General features: G+C 45.0%; 1 protein-coding gene across 1 annotated transcript in view; it reads right to left on the bottom strand.

Annotated features, from left to right (window-relative positions):
* LOC112237320 (protein FAM214A) overlaps window positions 1-18,643 on the bottom strand; it is a 30,969-nt gene extending 12,326 nt beyond the window's left edge. Inside the window, 5 exon segments of the mRNA XM_042321236.1 lie at window positions 2-1,139; window positions 1,321-1,446; window positions 5,600-5,796; window positions 5,962-6,149; window positions 17,360-18,643. Coding sequence (XP_042177170.1) covers window positions 2-1,139; window positions 1,321-1,446; window positions 5,600-5,796; window positions 5,962-6,149; window positions 17,360-17,390 — 1,680 coding nt within the window. The 5' untranslated portion in view covers window positions 17,391-18,643.
* Between the last annotated feature and the right edge of the window lie 8,596 nt (window positions 18,644-27,239).

Here is a 27,239-nt window from a genome sequence, read left to right as displayed (position 1 = left end):
CTCTCTGTCTCTCTGTGTCTCCCGGTCTCTCAGTGTCTCCCTGACTCTGTCTCTGAGTGTCTCTCCATCTCTGTCCTCTGGGAGTCTCAGTCTGCGGCAGGCAACAGATTTCGGGGACAGCGTCTCCCTGATAATAGCCGCTGCGTCGCCAATGGGCGTGTCGAAAGGAGGGTGGGGTGTCCTCAGTAGGCGGAGCTCCCTCTGGCTCTTTGGTCTTGCTGAGCGTGGTGTTGCCAAGGTAACTGCTCCGGACAGGGTTCTTAGTGGGGGTGTCTGGGGTGAAGAGGGCAGGGGGGAGATGGGGGGCGGTCGGGTCGCAAAAGTTGAGGCGCTGAGCGATGCGGGCGATGACTTCCTGTCTCTCCTGGAGCAGCGAGCCAATCAGAGGATTGGTCTCAGAGGAGGGTCTGGGGGAGGGGCACCGCGGGGGCTCTGCTAAAGAATAAGTCTTAAAGGCCCGGAGGGCTTCGGAGCCACGCCCCTTGGAGCTCTCGGCCCCGTTGACGGCCTTCCCATAATCCTCGGTGGTGTGTGTGATGTCATCGGAGGGGTCTGAGGTGAGGGCATAGAGCCACCTGACAGTCTTTCCCCCAGGGGGAGGGGCAGGGTGGAGGACAGCTTCCTGTGGGGGCGGGGGGGAGGGCCGTGGGGAGATGGGGAGGTGGTAGGGGGATGATGTCTGCCCCTTATTGACCCAGGGGAGGTCTGATCCATTCTGGCTAGAATGACCATGGCTGTCTGTGGGGTCCGGGTCTCTCTTACTGGGCAGGGGGAGACTGGGAGGACTGGGGAAGGGGAGGCCAGAGAAAGGCAGAGCCGCTCTGTTGTGGCTCTCTTTAGAGTTGTGGCTCCTCTCGTACAGAGGCGGGTTAGGGTTCAGGCCTGGGTTAAGGCTAGGTGCCTTGCTGTAGAGGTTAGGGCTGAGGTTGGGCTTAAGGCTGGGGGTCTTGCTGTAGAGTGGGGCCAGGGTCAGGCCGGTGTGTATGCTACAGGCCAGGGTGGGGTAGGTGGGCTGACGGGGGAGTGACTGGACCCTGAGCCTCAGGGCAACACTCTGAGACACGTTAGGGACAGGGAACAGGTGCTCCGCTGGGGGCTGGGAGAACTGACAGACACACTCTTCATCTGCTGCACTGATCCTGTGGGACAGAAACACGCAGGCTTATAACTTGTGATCACATCAAATTATTTAGTTCACTTTGGAAAGTATTTTATGATCAACATTCAGTAACAATATAGAAAAACAATGGGGAAGTCGTTAAGAGGTTCTTCGTGTATTCTTGTGTGTGTTACCTGTAAAGGAAGGTGTGTGTGTATTACCTATACAAGATGTTTCGGGGTACAATGCCGTGAGAAGCACTGAGCCAGGCACTGAGCTGGGAGAAGAAGACGTAGGAACGAACAGCCAACAGCAGAGTCTTCTCCTCTATAAACCTATCACCGCTCCTAGAGAGACAGGGGGGAGGAGAGAGAATCAGGTATTTGCTTTAGCTAGCAATGGCTAAGGAAATTAGCATTAGCAACGATGCCAATGTCAATTGTTTTCATGGTCAGTCTTAAAAATATACAATATAGAAAGAGTGGGAGGCCCTGGTGCAAAACACCAGTCTCAACGTCAACAGTGAAGAGGCGACTCCGAGATGCTGGCCTTCTAGGCAGAGTTGCAAAGAAAAAGATATATCTCAGACTGGCCAATAAAAAGAAAAGATTAAGATGGGCAAAAACACAGACACTGGGCAGAGGAACTTTGCCTAGAAGGCAGCATCCCGTAGTCGCCTCTTCACTGTTTGATGTTGAGACTGGTGTTTTGCAGGTACTATTTAATGAAGCTGCCAGTTGAGGACTTGTGAGGTGTCCGTTTCTCAAACTAGACACTCTAATGTACTTGTCCTCTTGCTCAGTTGTGCACCGGGTCCTCCAACTCCTCATTCTATTCTGGTTAGGGCCAGTTTGCTCTGTTCTGTGAAGGGAGTAGTACACAGCATTGTACCACACAGCGTTGTACCAGATCTTCAGTTTCTTGGCCATTTCTCGCATCGAATAGCCTTGATTTCTCAGAACAAGTATAGACTGACGAGTTTCAGAAGAAAGTTCTTATTTCTGGCCATTTTGAGCCTGTAATCGAAACCACAAATGCTGATGCTCGAGATACTCATCTAGTCTTAAGAAGTACAGTTTTATTGCTTCTTTAATCAGAACAGTTTTCAGCTGTGCTAATATAATTGCAAAATGATTTTCTAATGATCAATTAGCCTTTTAAAATGATAAACTTGGATTAGCTAACACAATTGGAACACAGGAGTGATGGTTGCTGATAATGGGCCTCTGTACACCTATGTAGATATTCAATTTTAAAAAATTTACAACATTAACAACATACAACATATTTACAACATTAACAATGTCTACACTGTATTTCTGATTAACTTGATGTTATTTTAATGGACAAAAAAATGTGTTTTTCTTTCAAAAACAAGGACATTTCTAAGTGACCCCAAACTTTTGAATGTTTTCTGTTTGATACGGCGGCAAAGTGGAATATTCCAGTTTTTGCATGTGCCACTAGCTCAACCTAGTCCTGACAAAAAGTGTGTGTCGTGTGTACATACTGTTGTGGTACATGCTGCAGGGTGTGTGTGTGCATACTGTCGTGGTACATGCTGCAGTGTGTGTACATATTGTCGTGGTACAAGCTGCAGGGTGTGTGTACATACTGTCGTGGTACAAGCTGCAGGGTGTGTGTACATACTGCCGTGGTACAGGCTGCAGTGTGTGTGTACATACTGTCGTGGTACAGGCTGCAGTGTGTGTGTGTGTGTGTGTGTGTACATATTGTCGTGGTACAGGCTGCAGGGTGTGTGTGTACATACTGTCGTGGTACAAGCTGCAGTGTGCGTGTACTAGAGGTCGACCGATAATGATTTTTCAATGCCAATACCGATTATTGGAGGACCTAAAAAGCAGATACCGATTAATCAGACTTTTTTTTTTTTTTTAAATATGTATTTATTTATTTGTAATAATGACAATTACAACAATACTGAATTAACACTTTTATTTTAACTTAATATAATACATCAATCAAATCAATTTAGCCTCAAATAAATAATGAAACATGTTCAATTTGGTTTAAATAATGCAAAAACAAAGTGTTGGAGAAGAAAGTTAAAGTGCATTATGTGCCATGTAAGAAAGCTAACGTTTCAGTTCCTTGCTCAGAACATGAGAACATATGAAAGCTGGCGGTTCCTTTTAACATAAGTCTTCAATATTCCCAGGTAAGAAATTTTAGGTTGAGGTTATCATAGGAATTATAGGACTATTTCTCTCTGTACCATTTGTATTTAATTTACCTTTGACTACTGGATGTTCTTATAGGCACTTTAGTATTGCCAGTGTAACAGTATAGCTTCCGTCCCTCTCCCTGCCCCTACCTAGGCTCGAACCAGGAACACATCGGCAACAGCCACCATCGAAGCAGCATTACCCATGCAGAGCAAGGGGAACCACCACTCCAAGTCTCAGAGCGAGTGACGTTTGAAATACTATTAGCGCGCACCCCGCTAACTAGCTAGCCATTTCACATCGGTTACACCAGCCTAATCTCGGGAGTTGATAAGCTTGAAGTCATAAACAGTGCAATGCTTGAAACATTGCGACGAGCTGCTGGCAAATGCACGAAAGTGCTGTTTGAATGAATGCTTACGAGCCTGCTGCTGCTCAGTCAGACTGCTCTATCAAATATCAAATATAATTATAACATAATAACACACAGAAATATGAGCCTTTGGTCATTAATATGGTCAAATCCGGGAACTATTATTTCGAAAATAAAACGTTTATTCTTTCAGTGAAATACAGAACCGTTCCGTATTTTATCTAACGGATGGCATCCCTAAGTCTAAATATTGCTGTTACATTGTACAACCTTCAATGTTGTGTCATAATTATGTCAAATTCTGGCAAATTAATTACGGCCTTTGTTAGGAGTAAATGGACTTCATTCACACAGTTCGCAATGAGCCTGGCGGCCCAAACTGCTGCATATACCCTGACTGCTTGCACGGAACGCAAGAGAAGTGACAATTTCCCTAGTTATAAAAAATTCATGTTAGCAGGCAATATTAACTAAATGTGCAGGTTTAAAAATATATAATTGTGTATTGATTTTAAAGAAAGGCATTGATGTTTATGGGTAGGTACATTGGTGCAACGACAGTGTCCTGCGCTTGTTAAATCATCACTCGTTTGTTGAAGTTGGCTGTGATTCAATGAGAAATTAACAGACCCAGCATCGATTATATGCAACGCAGGACAAGCTAGATAAATTAGTAATATCATCAACCATGTGTAGTTATAACTAGTGATTATGTTAAGATTGATTGTTTTTTATAAGATAAGTTTAATGCTAGCTAGCTACCTTGGCTTCTTGCTGCCCTCGCGTAACAGGTAGTCAGCCTGCCACGCAGGCTCCTCGTGGAGTGCAATGTAAGGCAGGTGGTTCGAGCGTTGGACTAGTAACTGGAAGGTTGCAAAAACAAATCCCCGAACTGACAATGTAAAAATCTGTCGTTCTGCCCCTGAACAAGGCAGTTAACCCACCGATCCTAGTCATTGAAAATAAGAATGTGTTCTTAACTGACTTTCCTAGTTAAATAAAGGTGTAAAAAATACATACCGATTTCCGATTGTTATGAAATCGGCCCTAATTAATCGACCATTCCAATTAATCGGTCGACCTCTAATACATACTGTCGTGGTACAGGCTGCAGGGTGTGTGTGTGCATACTGTTGTGGTACAGACTGCAGGGTGTGTGTGTGCATACTGTCGTGGTACAGGCTGCAGGGTGTGTGTGTGCATACTGTCCTGGTACAGGCTGCAGGGTGTGTGTGTGGTGTGTGTGTGTGTGTGTGTGTGTGTGTGTACATACTGTTGTGGTACAGGCTGCAAGGTGTGTGTGTGTGTGTGTTCGTGTGTGTACATACTGTCGTGGTACAGGCTGCGTGTGTGTACATACTGTTGTGGTACAGGCTGCAGGGTGTGTGTGTGTGTACATACTGTCGTGGTACAGGCTGCAGGGTGTGTGTGTGTGTGTACATACTGTCGTGGTACAGGCTGCGTGTGTGTACATACTGTTGTGGTACAGGCTGCAGGGTGTGTGTGTGTGTACATACTGTCGTGGTACAGGCTGCAGGGTGTGTGTGTGTACATACTGTCGTGGTACAGGCTGCATGGTGTGTGTGTGTGTACATACTGTCGTGGTACAGGCTGCAGGGTGTGTGTGTGTGTGTACATACTGTCGTGGTACAGGCTGCAGGGTGTGTGTGTGTGTGTACATACTGTCGTGGTACAGGCTGCAGGGGTGTGTGTGTGTGTACATACTGTTGTGGTACAGGCTGCAGGATGTGTGTGTGTGTGTGTGTGTACATACTGTCGTAGTACGGGCTGCAGGGGTGTGTGTGTGTGTGTGTGTGTGTGTGTGTGTGTGTGTGTGTGTGTGTGTGTGTGTGTGTGTGTGTGTGTGTGTGCGTGTACATACTGTCGTGGTACAGGCTGCAGGGTGTGTGTGTGTGTGTGTGTGTGCGTGTGTGTACATACTGTCGTGGTACAGGCTGCAGAGTCCATCGCTCCAGTAGCAGAGCATCTTGTTTGATCGCTGGGTCACTGATGGGGTCACTAGGAGGACTCTCGTCTCCATAGCAACAGTCTGGCAGCAGCATCACCTCCACCATGATGGGAATACTGTTCCTCCACAACACACACACCTCCGAGCGCACACGCCGCGCCTGCACACACTTGAACACACACAGACAGGGGAGGGTAAGTGTGTGTGTGTGTTACCTGGAGAAGTGTGTGTGTGTGTTAGCTGAGGCAGTGTTACACTTGGGTGGAGCAGTGTTTGTGTGTGTGTTACCTGGGGAAGTGTGTGTAATCTGTGTGTGTATGTTTGTGGACGTTACCTGTGGCAGTTTGTCGCTGCACTCGTGCCTGTGTAGGGGCGGCAGGGCGGACTTTGCAGGGGGGCAGTGCAGCCCCTCTGTGCGACCCTTCACAGAACATTCTGGGGTCCGTCCCTCAGTGATCAACAGGGTCAGGAACACCAGGAAGTCCTCAGCATCGTACTCAAAGAACTCTTCCGCCACCACATCTGGAAGAAGGGGAAAAGAAAAACACTGGTCAGATACATTCTGACGGGATACATTTCAAGGTACACATTTCAAGCAAGAACACGCATTCAGAGATCATAGACAGTGTAGAATGGGATAAGGCATGGAACTCAGACAAATCAAATGGCAGCAGGCTCCTGTTCTCTTGTAGAGTAGGAGACAACATGCTACAACACCCTGGCCCAGACTAACCACTAACCACTGACAGGAAGGGAGGAAGGACAACACTATTCCTGTTCTGGGGATCATTTTAGAATCTCCACGTCAGCTGAGCACAGAACAACACTCAGACAGAAAAAGAACCGTGTGTTCTGCTGTAGTGTCTGTCCCGTCAGGGTTGGGTTAGGGTGGAGCAACAGAAACACAAGCTTGACAGTCAGAGAGCTTACGTTCAAACAGAGCCCTGTCCTCCCTACAACCCAGCTCTAACAAAGAGCCTCTCAGCTGGCTCTGGGGGTCGCTGTGTGTCTAGTTTGTCTCCGTGTGTGTGTGTGTGTGTGTGTGTATTTGTGGGTGTGTGTTTGTTTGTGTGTGTGTCAGGCAGTCACACACATTCTTCCAGGGAACTCCTCCCACGTGCTCAGAGCTGCTCTCTGCACATGGAGAGAAAACAGTCAACACAGACACAGAGTGGGAGCGAGACAGAAACAGCACAGAGAACATGGATCAGGGGAGGGGGCTGCAGTCAGCTGTAGGCTGAGACTTAGGGAGTTGGGGAGGGGGTCGGGGAGAGAAACCCAGCTTTGACTGGCTAATGGCTATAGGACAGGTGAGAGTGAGAAGGGAGAGGAGCAGCCTATAGGACTTCCTATACAGTGATCTGCTCTGCTAACCCTCTGCTCCCTCCAAGTGGAGTAGGCTAAATGTAAAGCTCTGGCAGGAGGGAAAGAGAGAGGGAAACAAAGGAGGGAGAATAAGGAGGGAAAGAGAGAGGGAAACAAAGGAGGGAGAATAAGGAGGGAAAGAGAGAGGGAAACAAAGGAGGGAGAATAAGGAGGGAAGGAGAGAGGGAAACAAAGGAGGGAGAATAAGGAGGGAAAGAGAGAGGGAAACAAAGGAGTGAGAATAAGGGGGGAAAGAGAGAGGGAAACAAAGGAGGGAGAATAAGGAGGGAAAGAGAGAGGGAAACAAAGGAGGGAGAATAAGGAGGGAAAGAGAGAGGGAAACAAAGGAGGGAGAATAAGGAGGGAAAGAAAGAGAGATCCGCTGTTCCAGTGGGATAGGCCAGAGAAATATGGGACATGGCTGCTCTGGTGTCAGCTTTCTGTTTTTAGTGTGTGTGAATGTGTACAGCGAGTGTGTATTATGTAAGAGGAGAGGTTTATAAAGAGCGGACTGACTGCAGAGCAGCACGCAGGTCTTATTAATAGAACTACTGCTATGGAGAGGAGCTGGAACGGAGCCCACTGATCAGCTGGCCTAGTACACACACACAACACACACACATACATATTTAATTAATGAAACATTAAACACACAGTGAGTGGATATATTAGTTGTGGTAGGCAGTAGTGTGAGATTAGACAGCTTCTCCATGGTAAATCTGATTACCGTTATAGCAGGGCAGGCCCCTCTGGGATAAATATAACTACACTACAACTACTCAACACTAACCATACCCCCCACTAACACTAACCAGCATTAACCATACCCCCACTAACACCAACCAGCATTAACCATACCCCCACTAACACCAACCAGCATTAACCATACCCCTACTAACACCAACCAGCATTAACCATACCCCCACTAACACCAACCAGCATTAACCATACCCCCACTAACACCAACCAGCATTAACCATACCCCCACTAACACCAACCAGCATTAACACCAACCAGCATTAACCATACCCCCACTAACACCAACCAGCATTAACCATACCAGCCCCCACTAACACCAACCAGCATTAACCATACCCCCACTAACACCAACCAGCATTAACCATACCCCACTAACACCAACCAGCATTAACCATACTCCCACTAACACCAACCAGCATTAACCATACCCCCCACTAACACCAACCAGCATTAACCATACCCCCACTAACACCAACCAGCATTAACCATACCCCCACTAACACCAACCAGCATTAACCATACCCCTACTAACACCAACCAGCATTAACCATACCCCCACTAACACCAACCAGCATTAACCATACCCCCACTAACACCAACCAGCATTAACCATACCCCCACTAACACCAACCAGCATTAACCATACCCCCACTAACACCAACCAGCATTAACCATACCCCCTACTAACACCAACCAGCATTCACACCAACCAGCATTAACCAAACCCCACTAACACAGACCAGCATTAACCATACCCCCACTAACACCAACCAGCATTAACCATAGCATTAACCCCCCCACTAACACCAACCAGCATTAACCATACCCCCACTAACACCAACCAGCATTAACCATACCCCCACTAACACCAACCAGCATTAACCATACCCCCACTAACACCAACCAGCATTAACCATACCCCCACTAACACCAACCAGCATTAACCATACCCCCACTAACACCAACCAGCATTAACCATACCCCCACTAACACCAACCAGCATTAACCATACCCCCACTAACACCAACCAGCATTAACCACCAACCAGCATTAACACCAACCAGCATTAACCATACCCCCATTAACACCAACCAGCATTCACACCAACCAGCATTAACCATACCCCCACTAACACAGACCAGCATTAACCATACCCCCACTAACACAGACCAGCATTAACCTTACCCCCACTAACACCAACCAGCATTAACCATACCCCCACTAACACCAACCAGCATTAACCATACCCCCCACTAACACCAACCAGCATTAACCATACCCCAAAATCCTCAAAATAGTTAGAATGAATCTAAAATAACTCTAGAAATGTGTCATTCATTGTAATGGTTTTACATCTAACTAAAATGTTTGGTACAGTATTCTCAATGAAAACGAGTCTCATTGAAAAATCAACAAAGATTTATGGAAGAATCCCTACTGTTGACCAATCCCTGACGAAGGGGAGTAGACTTCGGCGCCGAACTTCAGTTTGCCTCTAGAAAAAAAATGTATGTCCGAACAACCGAAAAAAAGTTAAAAACGAACAAAAACATCACAAAATGTTGTCATATTATATGCACAAACTTTTACAAACTGTTCGTCTGGGAAGCATGTGAACACCGTAACACAAATACCACTACATATATGTTTCCACCTAGGATTGTTTTCAAGTTAGCGGAGGGATGGGGGCGTCGTAGTGGGCGTTGCCAATTGTGCAGCCTCCTACCAACATCTTTAAAGGCCTCCTCTTGGCAGAAGAAACCAACTTCTTCTGTTTTAAATGTCATTTCCTGCAATTCTACAAATTTTGCCATGGCTTATGCCACCTGAGTGACTCAAATTAGGGAGCCCCATGCCATGACATAAATCATTTTTATTTTGGTGATAGTTCTCAAAGATAAAAATATATAACTTCATATTTTCTACAAACTTTATATCTTTAATCTTTTAAGTTCACTGAAAACGTTTTAGCATTAAAAAAATGCATAAAATAATAAGTAATCATATTTTTTGGGAGTGGTCGGCAACGAAATGAACGGCAATGAAAACACACACACCACCAGCTAACACACCTTAACACACACCAGCGAACACAGACAGCCCTGAGGTTCCTCTCCTCCTCTGGTCATAGTGCACATCTATTTTGCATGGGGACAAAAGGTTGCCCTGGCAACACACAGATCATGTTAATGTCCTGTCACGGGGATTCATTGTGTGCTGGAATGAGTTGGGTCTGTGTGTGAGCGTGTGTGTGTGTGCGTTTCCAGTGGCACGTGAGTCACATGTGTGTGACTCATCTATGACATGACTGCCTGTCACTGTGTCTGTGTGTTCTTACAGACTCTTTGTTCTCCATGAGGCCTAATCTGTGCCTCAGTGATTGAAACTGACAGCAGTCCAGCCCACTCTACAGGAGCCCTGATTTAAGTTACAAAAACACTAACTAGCCTACACTGTAGCAGCAAGCAAACAGAAAAGTGTTACAAAGATGCAGTTGCCTGTTCCATGTGAAGTTGGCCTGCCCTGAAATCACATGTAGGAACAATAAAGAGAATAGAGTTTGAAGTTTAGCCATGTTCAATTTACAGTTTCCTGAGAGCTCTCTTTGTTCCCTTTATCTACCCCCCCCCCCCTCTTTACACAAAGGGGCAGATTCACAGCACACATAGCAACACACAGATGCCTTCTGATTGGCTTAGAGGGTTGGGTACAGTTCTCTCTTTCTGCTGCTGTGAACTCAGCTGCTCCGGCTGCTATTGTCTGCACCTCTCATACACACCAGGCCCAACAGACACACACATCTCAAACCCTCATTACCAACTGCTGCAACAGAAGGGCTTTCACACACACACACCAGATTAAGCTTTTACTTGAGCCCAACTGCTAATTTAAAACACTACCACTAGTGACGAGTCTAACGAGAGCATTCAGCCTAGCTAAAGCTTTTAATCATGGTCCTGTGTGGACTGGGGTCAGCTCTGAAGGCCTAGATGTTTACCATTACAGGTGACCCTGACCAGACTAGCCCTGATCATGACCTCACTAGCCTGGGTGTAAAGGCCTCCAGAGCCAGTGCTCTCTCTCTGCAGAAGCCCACTCTTTGTCCCACTAATCCTGATTGCGTAACTGGCACAGCACAGGGTAGGACAGCAGGGTAGTACTCGCCGCAGTGTACCCACTATGGCCTCAACAGCGGACTCTGAGCACAACTACACTTTACTCTATAGTCTGTAGACTGATAGTCTGTGCTCTGCCCTTTAACCTCGGTTTTGAGGAGTTTACAGCCCCCCGCAAACAGCCACATGTTAGAGAATTCAGATTGTGTGTGTGTGTGTTTTGCACACTCAGCCGTTCTCTCCTGCTGGCTGAGCCGGGTCTATCTGGCCTTGGTTGAATGTGCGCATGCATATGCGAACCCACAAACACACCCCTCTGACCTACAGTGCTCAGGAGATTACATTTCTGACACAGAGGACAAATTGAGCAACGTCAACAATGCTCCAAAGGCCATGGAAAGTGTGGCAGTCAGACTTTTTAAAGTGCTGAACTGAATTGGAGCTGGCCAGCCATGGCCTAATATACCTCTGTCGGACTGACTGACCTAGCCAGGTCATGGGTGGTTCTTCTCTGCAATAGATAGAGGTCAAATGACTGACAACTCTGACATGTCGATCTATCTATCTGGCTATGAAAAGCCAACTGACATTAACTCCCGAGTTGTTGACCTCTTGCACCCTCTATAACCATTGTGATTATTATTTGACCCTGCTGGTCTTCTATGAACGTTGGAAACATCTTGAAGAACGATCTCGCCTTAATGGCCATGCACTCCTAGAATCTCCACCCGGCACAGCCAGAAGAGGACTGGACACCCGTTAGAGCCTGGTTTCTGCCTTTCTAGATAGTTTTTCCTAGCCACCGTGCCTCTACATCCGCATTGCTTGCTCTCTGGGGCATTCGGCTCGGTTTCTGTATAAGCACTTTGTGACAACTGCTGTTGTAAAAAGGGCTCTATAAAAACTTTTGATTGATATCTATCTAGACTGGCGGCCACTTGCCAAACTAGTTGTGCTTTAACCAATTCCTCTGTTGCTGGTTATTCTGTAGAGGCCAGAGTTAGATACAGGCCAGAGGTTACTGATAGTTGTCTATGCTCCACAATGTATTCAAACCTACATATTGTGTCAATAGACAGCTCTCTTTCCAGATGCCTTTAAACAGGGGCACAGCACAGGCAAACCAATCAACTGGTTAGGAGTTGACCTTGTTACTAAAATAAAGCAACAGAACAAGCAGCAAGCTGACTAACCATGTGGGAGTTCATCTCAGATATAGCAACAGCATGTGAGTGAGAGAAGGCAACCATGCGTGGTGGTGGGCGGCCATGTTTAGAACAGTAAAGCTGTTGGCTGACTTTTGGAGGGAGGTGTGTTGTTGTTGGCCAAGAGTAATCTGACCCAGCAAGGGGACTCTACTCAGCTCCAACTATGGGATGTGTGTGAAATTGTCAATTGTCTGTTACTGTTACTTTCCTCTAGTCATCTCCTCTAAAGTGGTTTCCTCATCTTGTCCCCTCTTCTTGATCTGCACTGATCTGATTCTGAACACAGGTCTTTTTCATTCAGTGAGGAAGGAGAGAGAAGATGAGAGGAAGCCAATGTAAACTATTGACATGCAGCCCATATCACAGGAGAGGAGAGGAAGCTAATATAGAATTTTGACATGCAGCCCATATCACAGAGCATCATATATGGGCCAGGGAAGGCATAGAGAGTGGTGCGCTCTGCTAATCCTTCCCCCTGCCAGGAGGAAACTGAGCGGGCCAGATGGTTCCTACTGTTCCTGCTGAGCTGGCTGCCGGTTGGCTGAGCGCAACCATGGGGGAGGAGCCACAGGGTCACAGGAGGTGACCGGCACACAGAAGCTGATGATGTCACTAACACAGAACCGGTCAGGTCAACACACTTACGTCCCGTGCTGGTTCTGAGCAAGAGCAACCACTGAGCCTGAGTGTGTGTGTCAGGCATGAGCCCGAGCGACCACTAAGCTTGTGTGTGTGAGCGTGAGCCTGTATGTTTATACAAACGTGTGTGTGTGTGTGTCAGGCCACAGCATGAGCCAGATAAGACCACCACACTTACATAAGAGCATTACTGGGAGGACTGGTTGGAGCCGAATCACACGCTGAACTGGAACTGAACTACAGTACCGGCCAACACAGGAACCTGTCAGAGCACTTCTATGTTCAAGTTACATACCGCACCTTTAATAATAACAGGTTTATTATTGTTGACAAAAGAATAACAATAGGCATGTTTTGGAGCCCAGGGATCTACAAAGACAGTCAGCATGACACATCCAGCACGTAAAAACACAACAGAGTCCTACATCCCAGTGAACAGATGTGACTGATGTGACTGTCGCTGTACCTGCCTGTCATTCTGTCTGGTTAGTGAAATAACATTACGCCTGTCCTTTTGTACCCGCCTGTGTGTATGGTGAATAACAAAACACCTGTTGTAGGTGAATCACTGCAAGAAGGTTGGCATAATAGTCAGATTGACTGTCTGATTGTTCTGTCGGGCCTGGCTGTCTTTGAGAGTTCCCTCAACTCTGTGCTCTACTGGCTGTTCGGGGCCTTGGGGGATGGGCTAATTAAGCAATAAGGCCAGAGGGGGTGTGGTATATGGACAATAGGGCTGCTCTTATGCGCGCCACAACGCGGAGTGTTAGGACACGGTCCATAGCCATGGTATATTGGCCATATATCACAAACCCCCGAGGTGCCTTATTGCTATTATAAACTGGTTACCAACGTAATTGGTATTAACAACCATAAGACTCCTGAACAGCTAATCAAAGGGCTACCCAGACCCCTATTTTACGCTGCTGCTACTCTCAGTTTATAATCTATGCACAGGCACTTCAACTCTACCTACATGTTCATATTACCTCAATTACCTCGACTAACCAGTGCCCCCGCACATTGACTCTGTACCGGTACTCCCTGTATATGGGAGGGCAGGTAGTCTAGTGGTTAGAGCGTTGAGCCAGTAACCGAAAGGTTGCTAGATCGAATCCCTGAGCTGACAAGGTAAAAATCTGAACAGGGCAGTTAACCTGCTGTTCCCCGGTAGGCCGTCATTGTAAATAAGAATTTGTTCTTGACTGACTTGTCCCGTTAAATAAACGGTTAAATATATATATATAGCCTAGGTATTGTTATTTTACTGCTGCTGTTTAATTATTTGTTACTTTTATTTTGTATTTTTTACTTAACACTTATTTTTTCTTAACTTCTTAAAGCATTGTTGGTTAAGGGCTTGTAAGCAAGCATTTCACTGTAAGGTGTTGACTCTTGTATTCGGCACATGTGACAAATAAAATTTTATTTGATAATTAGAGCAGTAAAAATAAATGTTGTGTCATACGCATGGTATATGGTCTGGTATACCACGGCTTTCAGCCAATCAGCATTCAGGGCTCAAACCACCCAGTTTATAAGGGGGGGGGGGTAATCTGTCTGAGGGGTGTGGACATCCCCTGAGACGCCTTGATAGACCTCCAACAGGAAACACCTCCAAACAAACAAAAAAACACTGATTCAAAAGCACGTTCCAGTAGACATTTATGAAAAGAAAGTTTCGATATGCCTTCAGTGACCAGGAAGTTTCTGTTTGTTCTTCTCTTCCCCTTCCCATCTATTCTTCTTGTCCCCACCTTGTCTCTCCTCCCTTATTCGTTCCTCTCCAGAACCATGACTCATTGTGAGATCATGTGTGTGTTGTAGCCTATGTAGCCGACCATTTCCTTGCTCTTCTGTGACTGTTCTGCCATGGCTCTTTATGAGATCTGTTAAAGCTGTGTCTGTGTAATATGTGTGTTGGTTCTCCTATCGTTGTCCCCACAAGGATAGTAAAACAAGGGGGGGGGGGAAACTCTCCCTCGTGGGAGGACAAAGGCTATTTTAAGTTTAGGGGTTAGGTTTAGGGTTACAATTAGGATTAGAATTAGGGCAGGGTTTCCCAAACTCGGTCCTCAGGACCCCAAGGTGTGCACGTTTTGGTTTTTGCCCTTACACTACACAGCTGATTCAAATAATCATCCGATTGGGTTTGTCCCTCTCAGCCAGCACAGGGGCCACAGCACTAGCCTACACGTTGAACAACAAGTCAGTCAGATGACTTCACTTAGCACTGAGCTAAACACTGCACTGTGATGGCTCCCTTTCCCCTCTCACACACATGGTTGCAATCTAAAGTTGAAGAAAAAGCGCTTGTGAATCAGAATTTGTATAGCAAGTAAAAGCATTAAAAAAACAAGAATGCATTCTCTAAACATTCTCTCTGTTACGTTGTGGGTGTGTGAACCAAGGCAGAGTAAGCCCACTGGGGTAAAGCCTAGAGAAACGAACTCCTGTCACTAGTTCAGCGTAGAGGCTAGAATGCTCCGTAAACACCTTCCTCGCCAGGGAGATGAGGAGGAGAGAGGGGGTCTGGGAGGAGGAGGAGAGGATAAGACAAGAAAGGAGAGAAGAACGGGATCAGAACAAACGGAGGAGAGAGAGTGTCAGAGGAGTACAGGGAGGGCAGTCTGTCTGTCTGCATTTTCAACCAGAGGAACAGTATGTCCCATAATAACAATAGAACAGTGGGAGCTTCGGCTGGCCTGTCATATGGGAACTGCTCCAGAGCAGATTCTATTGCAATTAGACATTATTAATAGAACCACCGTGACAGACCCACAGGGAGCCAACAGCACAGCAGAACACAGAATCTATATGAGGGGGAAGGGAAAGCAAGGCTCAGCTGGTAAAGCATGGCACTTGAACACACAACCCTGGCATTGTGTGTTCGATTCCCATGGGGGACCAGTAGAAAAAAATATGAAAATGGCTGCGTTCACTACTGTATGTCGCTCTGGATAAGAGCGTCTGCTAAATGACTCAAATGTAAATGTAGTCCAACTACAGTAACTTGAGATCCAACAGGAAAAGCCAGACCGGTCTCTGTAGCTCAGTAAAAGTGTGTGTTGTTGTTTACAATTGACCAAGCAAAAAAATAAAAATTGCAGTGTGTAGAACAGTAAGTGTGTGATTTAATTACTATATGTAAAGTGTGTGTGTTTACCACATCCATATGTCAGCGCCATGAACCCTGGGTTGTTTTTAAAGGTAAAGCCAGAGTCAGTGTGCAGGGGTGAAATCTCAGCCTTTTGGTGTTGGATGACATGTTTACACCCTGACATTGGGTATAGAGTCATGTTACAGTACAGTGTCAGTAGGATGGGTGTGTAGGACACCGATGGTGTGGGGTTTGTTGTGTAGTAGGAAAAGCAATCTCTGATTGGGCTTCCTTTGTCTGACAGTGGTTGCTGTGTGACCACATCAAACTTCTGTGCAGTAGTTGCAGGCCCTGCCTATTGTCTGACTAGTGACAACAGGTTCCAGTACAGTAGACAGAGACCAAGCTAGTACAGAAGAGACAGGCCTATTTTCTTACTACAGAACAGTAGATACAGACAGCCATATTGTCTTAATACAGACCTCAGAACAGTAGATAGAAACAGGCCTATTGATTGACTCCATGTTTGGTGGTAACTAAAACAAACAGAAGCTAAATGTCTTCTGATTGAAGGTAATGTGTTAAGGCCAAAGAGTATCAGCTAGCTGCTCTGAGCTCCAACTAGCTGCTGTTATGTTGTTGCCCCTACAAGAATCATAACCAACCTTGGATTAATGACAAGCATGTTGAAGCAATCACTACATTACTAGACTATGTCCAAGCAGGCAGACTAGGCTGGCAGTCAGGGGGCATACAATACAGTCCATGTATTACTAATAGAGCTGGCATTACAGACCACTGCTGCTGCGGTTGAATAAACCTGATATGAAAACAGACAAAGCTGGCTGCCCTGCAGACTTCATGTTAATCATACATCATGTAAACACACAAACAGTACAGAAGGCAGAGAGCAGATCGAAGTCTCTGTTCATAGTGATGATTCAGAGTCACAGTGAAGATGTTCAGTTCGAACAAAGGGCTTTGAGCATTGCAGCATACCCATACCAGAGACTGACAGAATAACGCAGAGCTCTCAGGCACACAAAAGAAGGAGCTGTTTTATCATGCAGTGAGTTGTTCCACCCTGTCAGTGTGATCTGCTGCGTTTTGTCCCCCAAAACAGCTTTTTGACAGAAATTACAAGATGACATTGTGTTGTTATAATTGAACCATTGCTCAGATATCTGTAGCCATCTTGTTCACCTATCCATTGTGTAATTTGGCAGTCAGAATGTCCTAATTTCCGTGGCCTCACTGGCCTGCCTGGGTCAGGTTTACTTTTATCAACACAGGCAGGCAAGCAAGTTAACCAGCTGTTACATCATTCTCCCTCTCTGCCCGATACCTCTCCCGGGGGACTGCCTGGCTGGCTATATTCTGCTGATCCAACAACACACACAGGCCAACGATGGATCATGTCAATATGATCCTCATGACCCTTTTAGTACTGCAATGATGGGCACCGTAGTGAAGGCTCACACAGACGAATACCATGAACAGTATAGCTTCTGTTGGCATGGAATAAATACATGTAGATCAGCTTACCTCGCTCTGGTTTCATGTTAGCCAGTGTCATCTCGATCCCTCTGGGAATCTGGCAGCCTGTCTGTCTTCGGTCTGAAGACTCCCGTCCACACAGCCCTGACAGCAATATACTGCTGTGTGTCTGACTGTGTGGATCCAAATCTTCCAAAGGATTGCTGACTTATTGCATTAAACAACAATACCAGCTGGGTAGCCTGTATGCTGCCAATCGCCCCCTGATTTATCCGACAAAGCAACGCTTTGTTACCAAACTGCTACTGTACAGGTCCATCGAGTCAGATCCACTGTTAACTGGCCAACGAACAGTTGAGCTAGCTAGCTAAATCTGACCGTCAAACATTAGATTAGCTCCGAGTTATTGCTTCATCAACCACCTAGCTAGCCAACAAGGCATTGAGCTGACAATCTGACTGTCCACCCCCCAAAAATAAACGTCTCAAATTCCACCACCAAAACCACGACAGTAGTCCCGTCGCGAAGCATCTCTCTCAGCTTGCTATGCTACTGTAACCTCACCTATTTGGCTTAGCTACCGTGGCTTTAGCTAGCTGACCAAACAAACAACACACAGGCATCTGATCTGATGCCGACCGTCTCAAACAAAACACCCCACCCGCAGGTAGAGTGATCACCTCCGATAACAATGGGCTCCGGGAAAGGACAGACCTCGTTCAACCGATCATTCTGAAAAACAGCCAACGTTAGCTAAACGCCGTGTTGTCCAGAAGCATCGGTTCCACTTGTCGTCTTGAAACATAGTGAGGTAAAGTAAGCACGTCCCGTGTCAGTTACCTAGTTATTGTTGACTAGCTTTCTCTCAAATCAAAAGTTTGTCAGAAAACAAGCTGACCATTTATTTTCCAACTTGTCGCAGTGGCTAGCGAGCTTTTTTCCTTCTTCCAAAACAACGTTTCTCTGACTAGCGAACTTCGTCCAACTCAATTACACAGTACAGGCGCATACCGTTCGCAACAAAATTATATTGTGTGCTGTTTCTTATCCATAAACTCGTTGGTGTGCTCTCTACCCCTCTCTCTAGCAATGTCCCCGGGTCAAAACAGATCAGCGCAGTCTTTTCTCAGTCACGTGTCCCAACAACAGCCAGACCACTTTCCTGTACCAGTCTTTCCTGTGAACCTGCTGCGATAGCAACCGTGATCTATAAACTTTTTGGTTACAGTTTGACAATGTGTCAAGATGACAACAAATATCATGCACTAAACATGGTTGAAATTAACATTATAACTCTGTGTAGTGTACCTCAGTCCAGGCCAGGATTGATACATTGTAGCGGGACGGCCACTGCTCTGATTTGATTGGTGGATTGGATGCGCGTTCACGTCTGCACGTGGCACGTGTATTTTGTATGTGAACATTTTGTTCTCGGTGCCTGACATGTTCAGAAACAGATTAGTGCTGTGTTGATGTGCTCCTCTGGGTTTTATATTTCGTAGTTGTGACATGCGACTTCGTTTTATTCATGTGCTTTTTGGTCTGAACAGTTCTTCACCCAATATGATTAGCACATTTTAGCTGGCCCGATAAACTAGCTAACGCTGTTTAAAATAAAGTTAGTTGGCTTGTTTAAATTGTTGAACATTGACAATATGGTCAAAGTAGCTACATTTGTACCAATATTGGAGTTGTCATCTTTTGGTTGGCAATACAAAAGGTCAGTGGTGAAACGTCACAACATCGTAAACTCAGGAGACAATTTTCTCCGAGTTTCCCATTTATACTCTGATTTGGAGGGTCGCCTGGGAACTCTAATAGCACGAGAACGCAGCATAGTCAGATTAAAAGAGTGATAATATCGTAGCACTTTGACAATTCAAATTTGAGATTTTTTGTTTGAACTGTGCATAGTCTTTGAAAGTGAATACAGTGAATCGGTCAATAACGACAACACGAATCCAGGCCACCAGCTCTCACAAGGCCTATAATGAGATTAGAGATGTTGTATTCGTTACTCAGTGCTCACTATTGATAATTTTGAGTAATATTGTTAACCATGTATTGCTCACAGAGGAAAAATGGTCATAGATCCACTCAGAGCAACAATACATTCAGAAAGACAATAAATCCTACCACTGCAAAATGACAAAGGGTGGCTTCCTTGCTACACTTTATAGACAAAATTATGTGGACACCCATTCAAGTGGATTTGGCTATTTCAGCCACATGTATACAATCAAGCACACACCTATGCAATCTCCATAGACAAACACGGATTTACTGAAGAGCTTGGTGACTTTCAACGTGGCACCTTCATAGGATGCCACCTTTCCAACAAGTCAGGTCGTCAAATGTATTCCCTGCTAGAGCTGCCCCGGTCAACTGTAAGTGCTGTTATTGTGAAATGGAACCGTCTAGGAGCAACAACGGCTCAGCCGTGAAGTGGTAGGCCACACAAGCTCACAGAACAGGACTGCCGAGTGCTGAAGCAACACTCACTACCGAGTTCCAAACTGCCTCTGGAAGCAACGTCAGCACAATAACTGTTCGTCAGGACCTTCACAAAATGGGTTTGCATGGCCGAGCAGCCGCATACAAGCCTAAAGTCACCATGTGCAATGACAAACGTTGACTGGAGTGGTGTAACGCTCGCCACCATTGGACTGGAGCATCTGGCAGTCCGACGGACTAATCTGGGTTTGGCGGATGACAGGAGAATGCTACCTGCCCCAATGCATAGTGCCAACTGTAAAGTTTGCTGGAGGAGGAATAATGGTCTGGGGCTGTTTTTCATGGTTTGGGCTAGGCCCCTTAGTTCCAGTGAAGGGAAATCTTGACGCTACAGCATACAATGGAATTCTTGATGATTCTGTGTTTCCAACTTTGTGGCAACAGTTTGGGAAGGCCCTTTCAGGATTCAGCATGACAATGCCCCCGTGCGCAAAGCAAGGTCCATACATAAATGGTTTGTCGAGATCGATGTGGAAAAACTTGACTGGCCTGCACAGAGCACTGACCTCAACCCCATCGAACACCTTTGGGATGAGTTGGAATGTCGACTGCGAGCCAGGCCTAATCGCCCAACAACAGTGCCCGACCACACTAATGGTCTTGAGGCTGAATGGAATGCAAGTCCCTGCAGCAATGTTCTAACATCTAGTGGAAAGCCTTCCCAGAAGAGTGGAGGCTGTTATAGCAGAAAAGGGGGGACCTTCTCCATATTAATACCCATAATATTGGAATGAGATGTCCACATACTTTTGGTCATGTCATGTATTTCATTACTGCACTCAAACTTGTTGACCTATAAGCCGCTTGCTCTTGACGTTCATAATTGAAACAATATTCATGGTTGTGCATGTGTGTGTGCGCATGCATGTGTGATTCCAAAACAAGGGACAGATAAAATGCTACTGACAGATAACCTATTATGCAACTATGTCATGTCTGTCTCCACTCTGGTCCCTGATCCATTCTCTATATTTAACCTGTCCTACAGTGTCTGGTTGGGTGGGACATTCAATTAAATAAACAGAAAACAGGTTTTAAAGGGTCAAATTTGACTCATTTGACATGCCTGGGACAAAGGAAACTCTGTATGATCTGTGGTGATGACAACACAAAGAGACCTCAGTAGAACAACATACTGTATCAGCTGGAGGAATCCCTCTGCAGGTGACTGGGTTACACTGTGTTATGTTGCAATCTAGTGGTGGAAGAATAGAAGTGCAGTGTATCAGTGGGCATTTCAAAGAACAGGTGGAGACATGTCAATAGTCAATCAAATCAAATCACATTTTATTTGTCACATGCGCCAAATACAACAGGTGGAGACCTTACAGTGAAATGCTTACTTACAAGCCCTTAACGAACAATGCAGTTTTAAGAAAAATACCTAAAAGTAACAAATCATTAAAGAGCAGCAGTAAAATAACAATCTACAGAGGTGAAGTGCCTAGGGGGGTAGGTGCCAGTTGCAGTTCAAAACACATTTGATCTACTACATGCAGTACCAGTCAAAAGTTTGGACACACCTACTCATTCAATGTGTTTCCTTTATTTGTACTATTTTCTACATTGTAATATTGTAGAAGACATCAAAACTATGAAATAACACATGGAATCATGTAGTAACCAAAATAGTTTTAAACAAATCAAAATGTATTTTATATTTGAGATTCTTCAAAGTAACCACCCTTTGCCTTGATGACAGCTTTGCACACTCTTGGCATTCTCTCAACCAGCTTTATGAGGTAGTCACGTGGAATGCTTTTCCAACAGCTTTGAAGGAGTTCCCACATATGCTGAGCATTTGTTGGCTGCTTTTCCTTCACTCTGAGGTCCAACTCATCCCAAACCATTTCAATTGGTTAGAGGTTGGGTGATTGTGGAGGCCAGGTCATCTGATGCAACACTCCATTACTCTCCTTGGTCAAATAGCCCTTACACAGCCTGGAAGTGTGTTTTGGGCCATGTCCTGTTGAAAAACAAATTATTAGGCGCAAATCAGATGGGATGGCATATCGCTGCAGAATCGCTGCAGAATGCTGTGGTAGCCATGCTGGTTAAGTGTGCCTTGAATTCTAAATAAATCACTGACAGGCAAGTCAGTAAAGAACACATTCTTATTTTCAATGACGGCCTAGGAACAGTGGGTTAACTGCCTGTTCAGGGGCAGAACGACAGATTTGTACCTTATCAGCTCAGGGATTTGAACTTGCAACCTTTCAGTTACTAGTCCAACACTCTAACCACTAGGCTACCCTGCGACCTCCTTGTCTGTAGTTCACGGTGGGAACCACACATGCATCATCTGTTCACCTACTCTGTGTCTCACAAAGAAAATAGGGCTATCTTCTGTATACCAACCCTACCTTGTCACAAGACAACTGATTGGCTTAAACGCATTAAGAAGGAAAGAAATTCCACAAATTAACTTTTAATAAGGCATACCTGTTAATTTAAAAGCATTCCAGGTGAGTACCTCATGAAGATGGTTGAGAGAATGCCAAGAGTGTACAAAGCTGTCATCAAGGCGAAGGGTGGCTACTTTGAAGAATCTCAAATATAAACAATTTTAGTTACTACATGATTCCCTGGGTGTTATTTCATAGTTTTGATGTCTTCACTATTATTTTACAATGTAGAAAATGTAAAAAATAATAAAAACCCTTGAATGAGTAGGTGTGTCCAAACTTTTGACTGGTACTGTACATATGAAATACACTTTTGAGTCTAACATCAGAATTGAAGGTAATGACTCAGGTAAGTCTGGATTCAGGTGCTGGAATTCCAACTGTTTATTTTCTACTTTTTAGTGACTACAGAAAATGTTACATTTTAACACTGAAAATCCAAGGCTGGATGACATCATCACTTGCTTCTCTTTATGCTTCTCCAATTTTTGTTTTGTTTAGCAAACACAGCAGATGATGTTGCACAGCACTGAGCGAGCAGTAGCAAAGCCAAGAATATTAGAACCTAAATGATTAAACCAACCAAGGTATGAGATACTGTGGCCCATGAGGACAGTGTCTTGGAGTAGGAGTGCTGATCTAGGGGAAGGTGACCCCACTTATTTACGAGGATTCAAAGGGCACAAATGACTGAACTACTGTCTTCTCTTTGGAAATAAATGTCAGCGAGTGGGTTTCGATATTTTTTGTTGTTCAACTAAACCTTCCAGAGCTCTTTATAATATATGAATAATCTCTGGAAGAGGCCCCAAGTAAGGTTGCATAATTCCAGGAACTTTAAATAAATTCCCTGTTTTTCCAGAAGTCCTGGTTGGAGGATTCTGGATTTCCTGCTTTATTTCCTCCAGATTCTGGGTTTCCTCCAATTGTGATTTCAGGTAAACTAGGGAACCCTGCCCCCAGTGAGGGCCTCACCCCCCTTTATTGTTTTAGTGTTATCACATTCAAAATGACCACCTTTAGCACACTACTTCTTTAGGGAATAGGGTACCACCTCAGATTTGCCCAAACGTCTGATTGTCTCCGGCGCTGCAGTACTAAGATGAGACTCAGCCTGATTAGGGACACAGTAACACACATATATGGAAGCACACAGAGAAACACAGACAGACAAATGTACGCACACAAGCATGGTGCATGCACACACACACACACACACACACACACACACACACACACACACACACACACACACACACACACACACACACACACACACACACACACACACACACACACACACACACACACACACACACAGCCTGTCTAGTTCTACAATGTAACTACTGTCATCTGCATGGCTATTCCCATTGAACTGTATGGCCCGTGGAGATTGAATGGAAGAGAAAGTAACAGAAGGCTGAAAGCTATAACATCTCGACTCCACTTATCTGTGTCAGGATCCACTGTAACAGGGCCTGTTGTAAGAAGGACTGCTACTACTGAGAAATGAGATGAGCTTCAAGCTGCTAAACTGAGTTCACTGCACACACACACACACACACACACACACACACACACACACACACACACACACACACACACACACACACACACACACACACACACACACACACACACACACACACACACACACACACTGAGAAATGAGATGAGCTTCAAGCTGCTAAACTGAGTTCACTGACCACACACACACAAACAACACACACACACACACACACACACACACACACACACACACACACTGAGAAATGAGATGAGCTTCAAGCTGCTAAACTGAGTTCACTGACCACACACACACACACACACACACACACATAGACCAGATAAGTGCTGTCCCACCCATATACACACACAAGTTTCTTTGTAGGTTTATTAGACTTTGCTCATTGTCATTACACGAGTTTGTACCAAACAACAGACACTGTGTGGAGCTAGGCGGCAGGGACACAATATTATGAACAAGAGGCATGTGTCTCAAATCACACCCTAATCCCTATATAGTGCACTTCATCACACCATATTCCCTACCTAATGCACTACATCACATATTTGGAATAGGATTTAATTTGAGATGCAGTTCAGAACAAGCTCTCTGACCCTGCCCCTGGCAGGCCTGCTGCCCCACCCAGACCCCATCCATCCCATCGCTAACCCCCCCAACTCCACCCACCTCACTCTGTGTGTCAGACAGTAAAGTGACTCAGATCAGTCCTTAAGGACCAACTGTTTTATATATCTGATGTATTCCAGCTCTAACTACCCTGATTCAACTAGTCACGGGCTTCATGATTAGTTGACTTAGTTGAAAGAGGAGTGCAAGTGTTGGAATAGACTTAATATGTGAAATGGTTGGTGGTCTGATACCTGATTCACACATTTGTAACCAGGCCACCACAGTACAGCTCAGCTTGGCCCTATAGTATGAATCAGGCACCAGAGGACTGGGTTGAGCAACACTGAGAGGACTTGCAGCCCTGGTTTAGTTTAAAACATCACTTCAGATTGTACATTTAAACAGGAGATTCCCTACACAGCTGAGTAACCTTGACTACAGAAGCCCCCGGCCTACAGCCTTCTACTAACATCTATACCCGTGCTGCGAATGGCAAATCAAAACTCAACATCTCTTAAACTCACAAATGCCAGTGCTTTTTCAAACGTTTTAATTCACTTATTGTTCCTTTTTTTCTCCACTTTTTGGTTTGTTTTAGAAATCTTTGGATGCTCATTATTATTATTAATACCTATAAAATAAAATAAAAAAATTGAAAAGTCAAAAGTCAAAAGAATAGAAAACACATTACACACTGCTGCTTTTTTGACAGCTGTTGAGCGAAGTACGTACCAACTGTAGAACGTCTGTATCTGAAATGACACCCTGTATAGTGCACTAGTTTTGAACAGAGCCATAGGGTTGGGTTAGTACAGATATGAAATGAACATATCCCCTTGTCAAAATCCTGATTTTCAATATTGTCCTGATCACATCCTGGATTAGCCATAAGGTTCTGGTCAGAAGTAATGCACTACATAGGAAATAGGATGTAGTGTCAGACGTGTGTCGGCCCGTTGTCAGGGCAATGGTCTCTGGCAGTGTTCAGAACACATGTTGAAGTGACAGAGCTGTGATACACGAGAAGAAGAACACAAACCCTCTCCTTCATCTGATCTAAGCAGGAGAATGTTCTAAGTCTATGAGACAAAACTGAATGTTCATTTGTTTTTGTTTGTTTTCTCTCAAAAAACCTACTATATACAAATCTAGATGTTCTAAAAAGGCATAAATTAAAGCCGTGGTTAAGCAATAATACAAAAACACAATTCCATTCAAATAAAATCATCACAACACAGAAGACGAGAAAAGGAAAATATATGAACACATTATCACAGCAGTTGTTGGTTTTACCCTGTAAAAAAACAATAGTTTACCATCATTATAATATCGGAATAAGTACCCAATGTCTGATAACAAAATAGTACACTTCATCTCTTCATCCAGACAAGTTTCAAACCTCAAGACCCTGAAACTTGTCCTCTGCGACCTTGAACAGAACACTTCTGCCAAAAAAACATACAAAATAAATAAGAACCATAAAGCTTTTTGAAAGAAGTAACAATAACAACATTAGTTACCAAACTAGTTGAGTTCTGCCTGACCCACTTTGACAATCTCTCTCCACAGAACCACAGAGTTCTCACTATGAGGTATTCAGAGACCAACACGGCCAGAGTGCTGGGCCTTCCTTCAAAGGGGAGGAGAGAGGATGGGAGGAGAGTGGGAGGGAGGGGGGCAGGGGAGACAGAAGAAGAAGAAGAAGAGCTTTGGTATATCAGCAGGAGTGGAGATCAGAAATTCCTTTGGTATGTTTTCATTGCATGGTTGAGCTGGCGAAAGCACCACTTGTGAGAGAGAGCGAGAGAAAGAGAGAGAGCGAGAGAGAGAGAGCGATAAGGACGGAGAGAGTGAGAGATATTCCTTTAGTCTTCAGTAGTGGCCTGTCTCTACAGGCTGAGGTATTCAAAGAGTAAAAGGTCAAAGGTCATAGAGAGGTCAACAGTGGTTTAACACTTTGGTTCAAGCAAGGCACTCGTCCTGGGAGTTTTAGAGAGGTTGTCAACATGTCTGTATAGAATGTTGTCAATATGTCATTTTAGAACGTTCAATGTTGTCAACATATCATTCTAGAACGTTGTCAACATTTCATTCTAGAACATTGTTAATATGTATGTGTAGAGTGTTGTCAACATCTTCGTTGTTTTGGTAACATAGTCTACAGCTTCAGTATCATGTCTACCTATAGCTTTATAAGTAGAGAGCAGAGATGTTGAGAGACCAAGCAGGGCAGGGTGATGGGAGGAGGACGAGAGGAGAGGAGGGGGTAAGGATAAGGAAATACAGTAAACCTTCAATCCACATCACTCATGTCGGCCGTGCAATGACAAAATCTTTGGTTATCTTTGGTATCATCAAAGTGATAGAAATCACAAATGGAAATTGAGTGAGGTAGCATCTTTGGTTCACACTAGAAAATATCAGTAGGTCTTAACACATTTAGAGATTTCTTTATCCTCTTCTTTGTTGTTTTCTGTTCGACGTGAGGAAGCAGCTCTCGCTTGGCTTTGCTTCATTTAATATAATACTCATTAACATGGAGAGGAGCTACAGTAACCCACAGACAGAGGCAGAGATACCCCCACTCCCAGTCCAGAGTCTGGTACCCCAGACATGGAGAGGAGCAAAGGAGCGAACCAAGCCCTTAGACCGTAAACTCCACACAATTTGACTCATACTTTAGGAAAGCAAGCCACTGTAGTGCTTTCTTCCTGGTGCTGACGTGCATAGCATCCATCTATACCCACTGAGGTGAGATGGAGGGAGAGGAGGAGAGGAGAACCGGAATGATGGAGTAGAGAAATGGAGGGAGAGGAGAGATACTGGGAGAGGATGAGAGAAGGAGAAATGGTAGTGGTGTAAAGTGCATAAG

This window comes from Oncorhynchus tshawytscha, linkage group LG04 (assembly GCF_018296145.1).
Source record: "Oncorhynchus tshawytscha isolate Ot180627B linkage group LG04, Otsh_v2.0, whole genome shotgun sequence".
NCBI classification, from domain to species: domain Eukaryota; kingdom Metazoa; phylum Chordata; class Actinopteri; order Salmoniformes; family Salmonidae; genus Oncorhynchus; species Oncorhynchus tshawytscha.
Note: the sequence above shows the minus strand (reverse complement) of the source record. Positions and strands in the feature narration are given on the sequence as shown.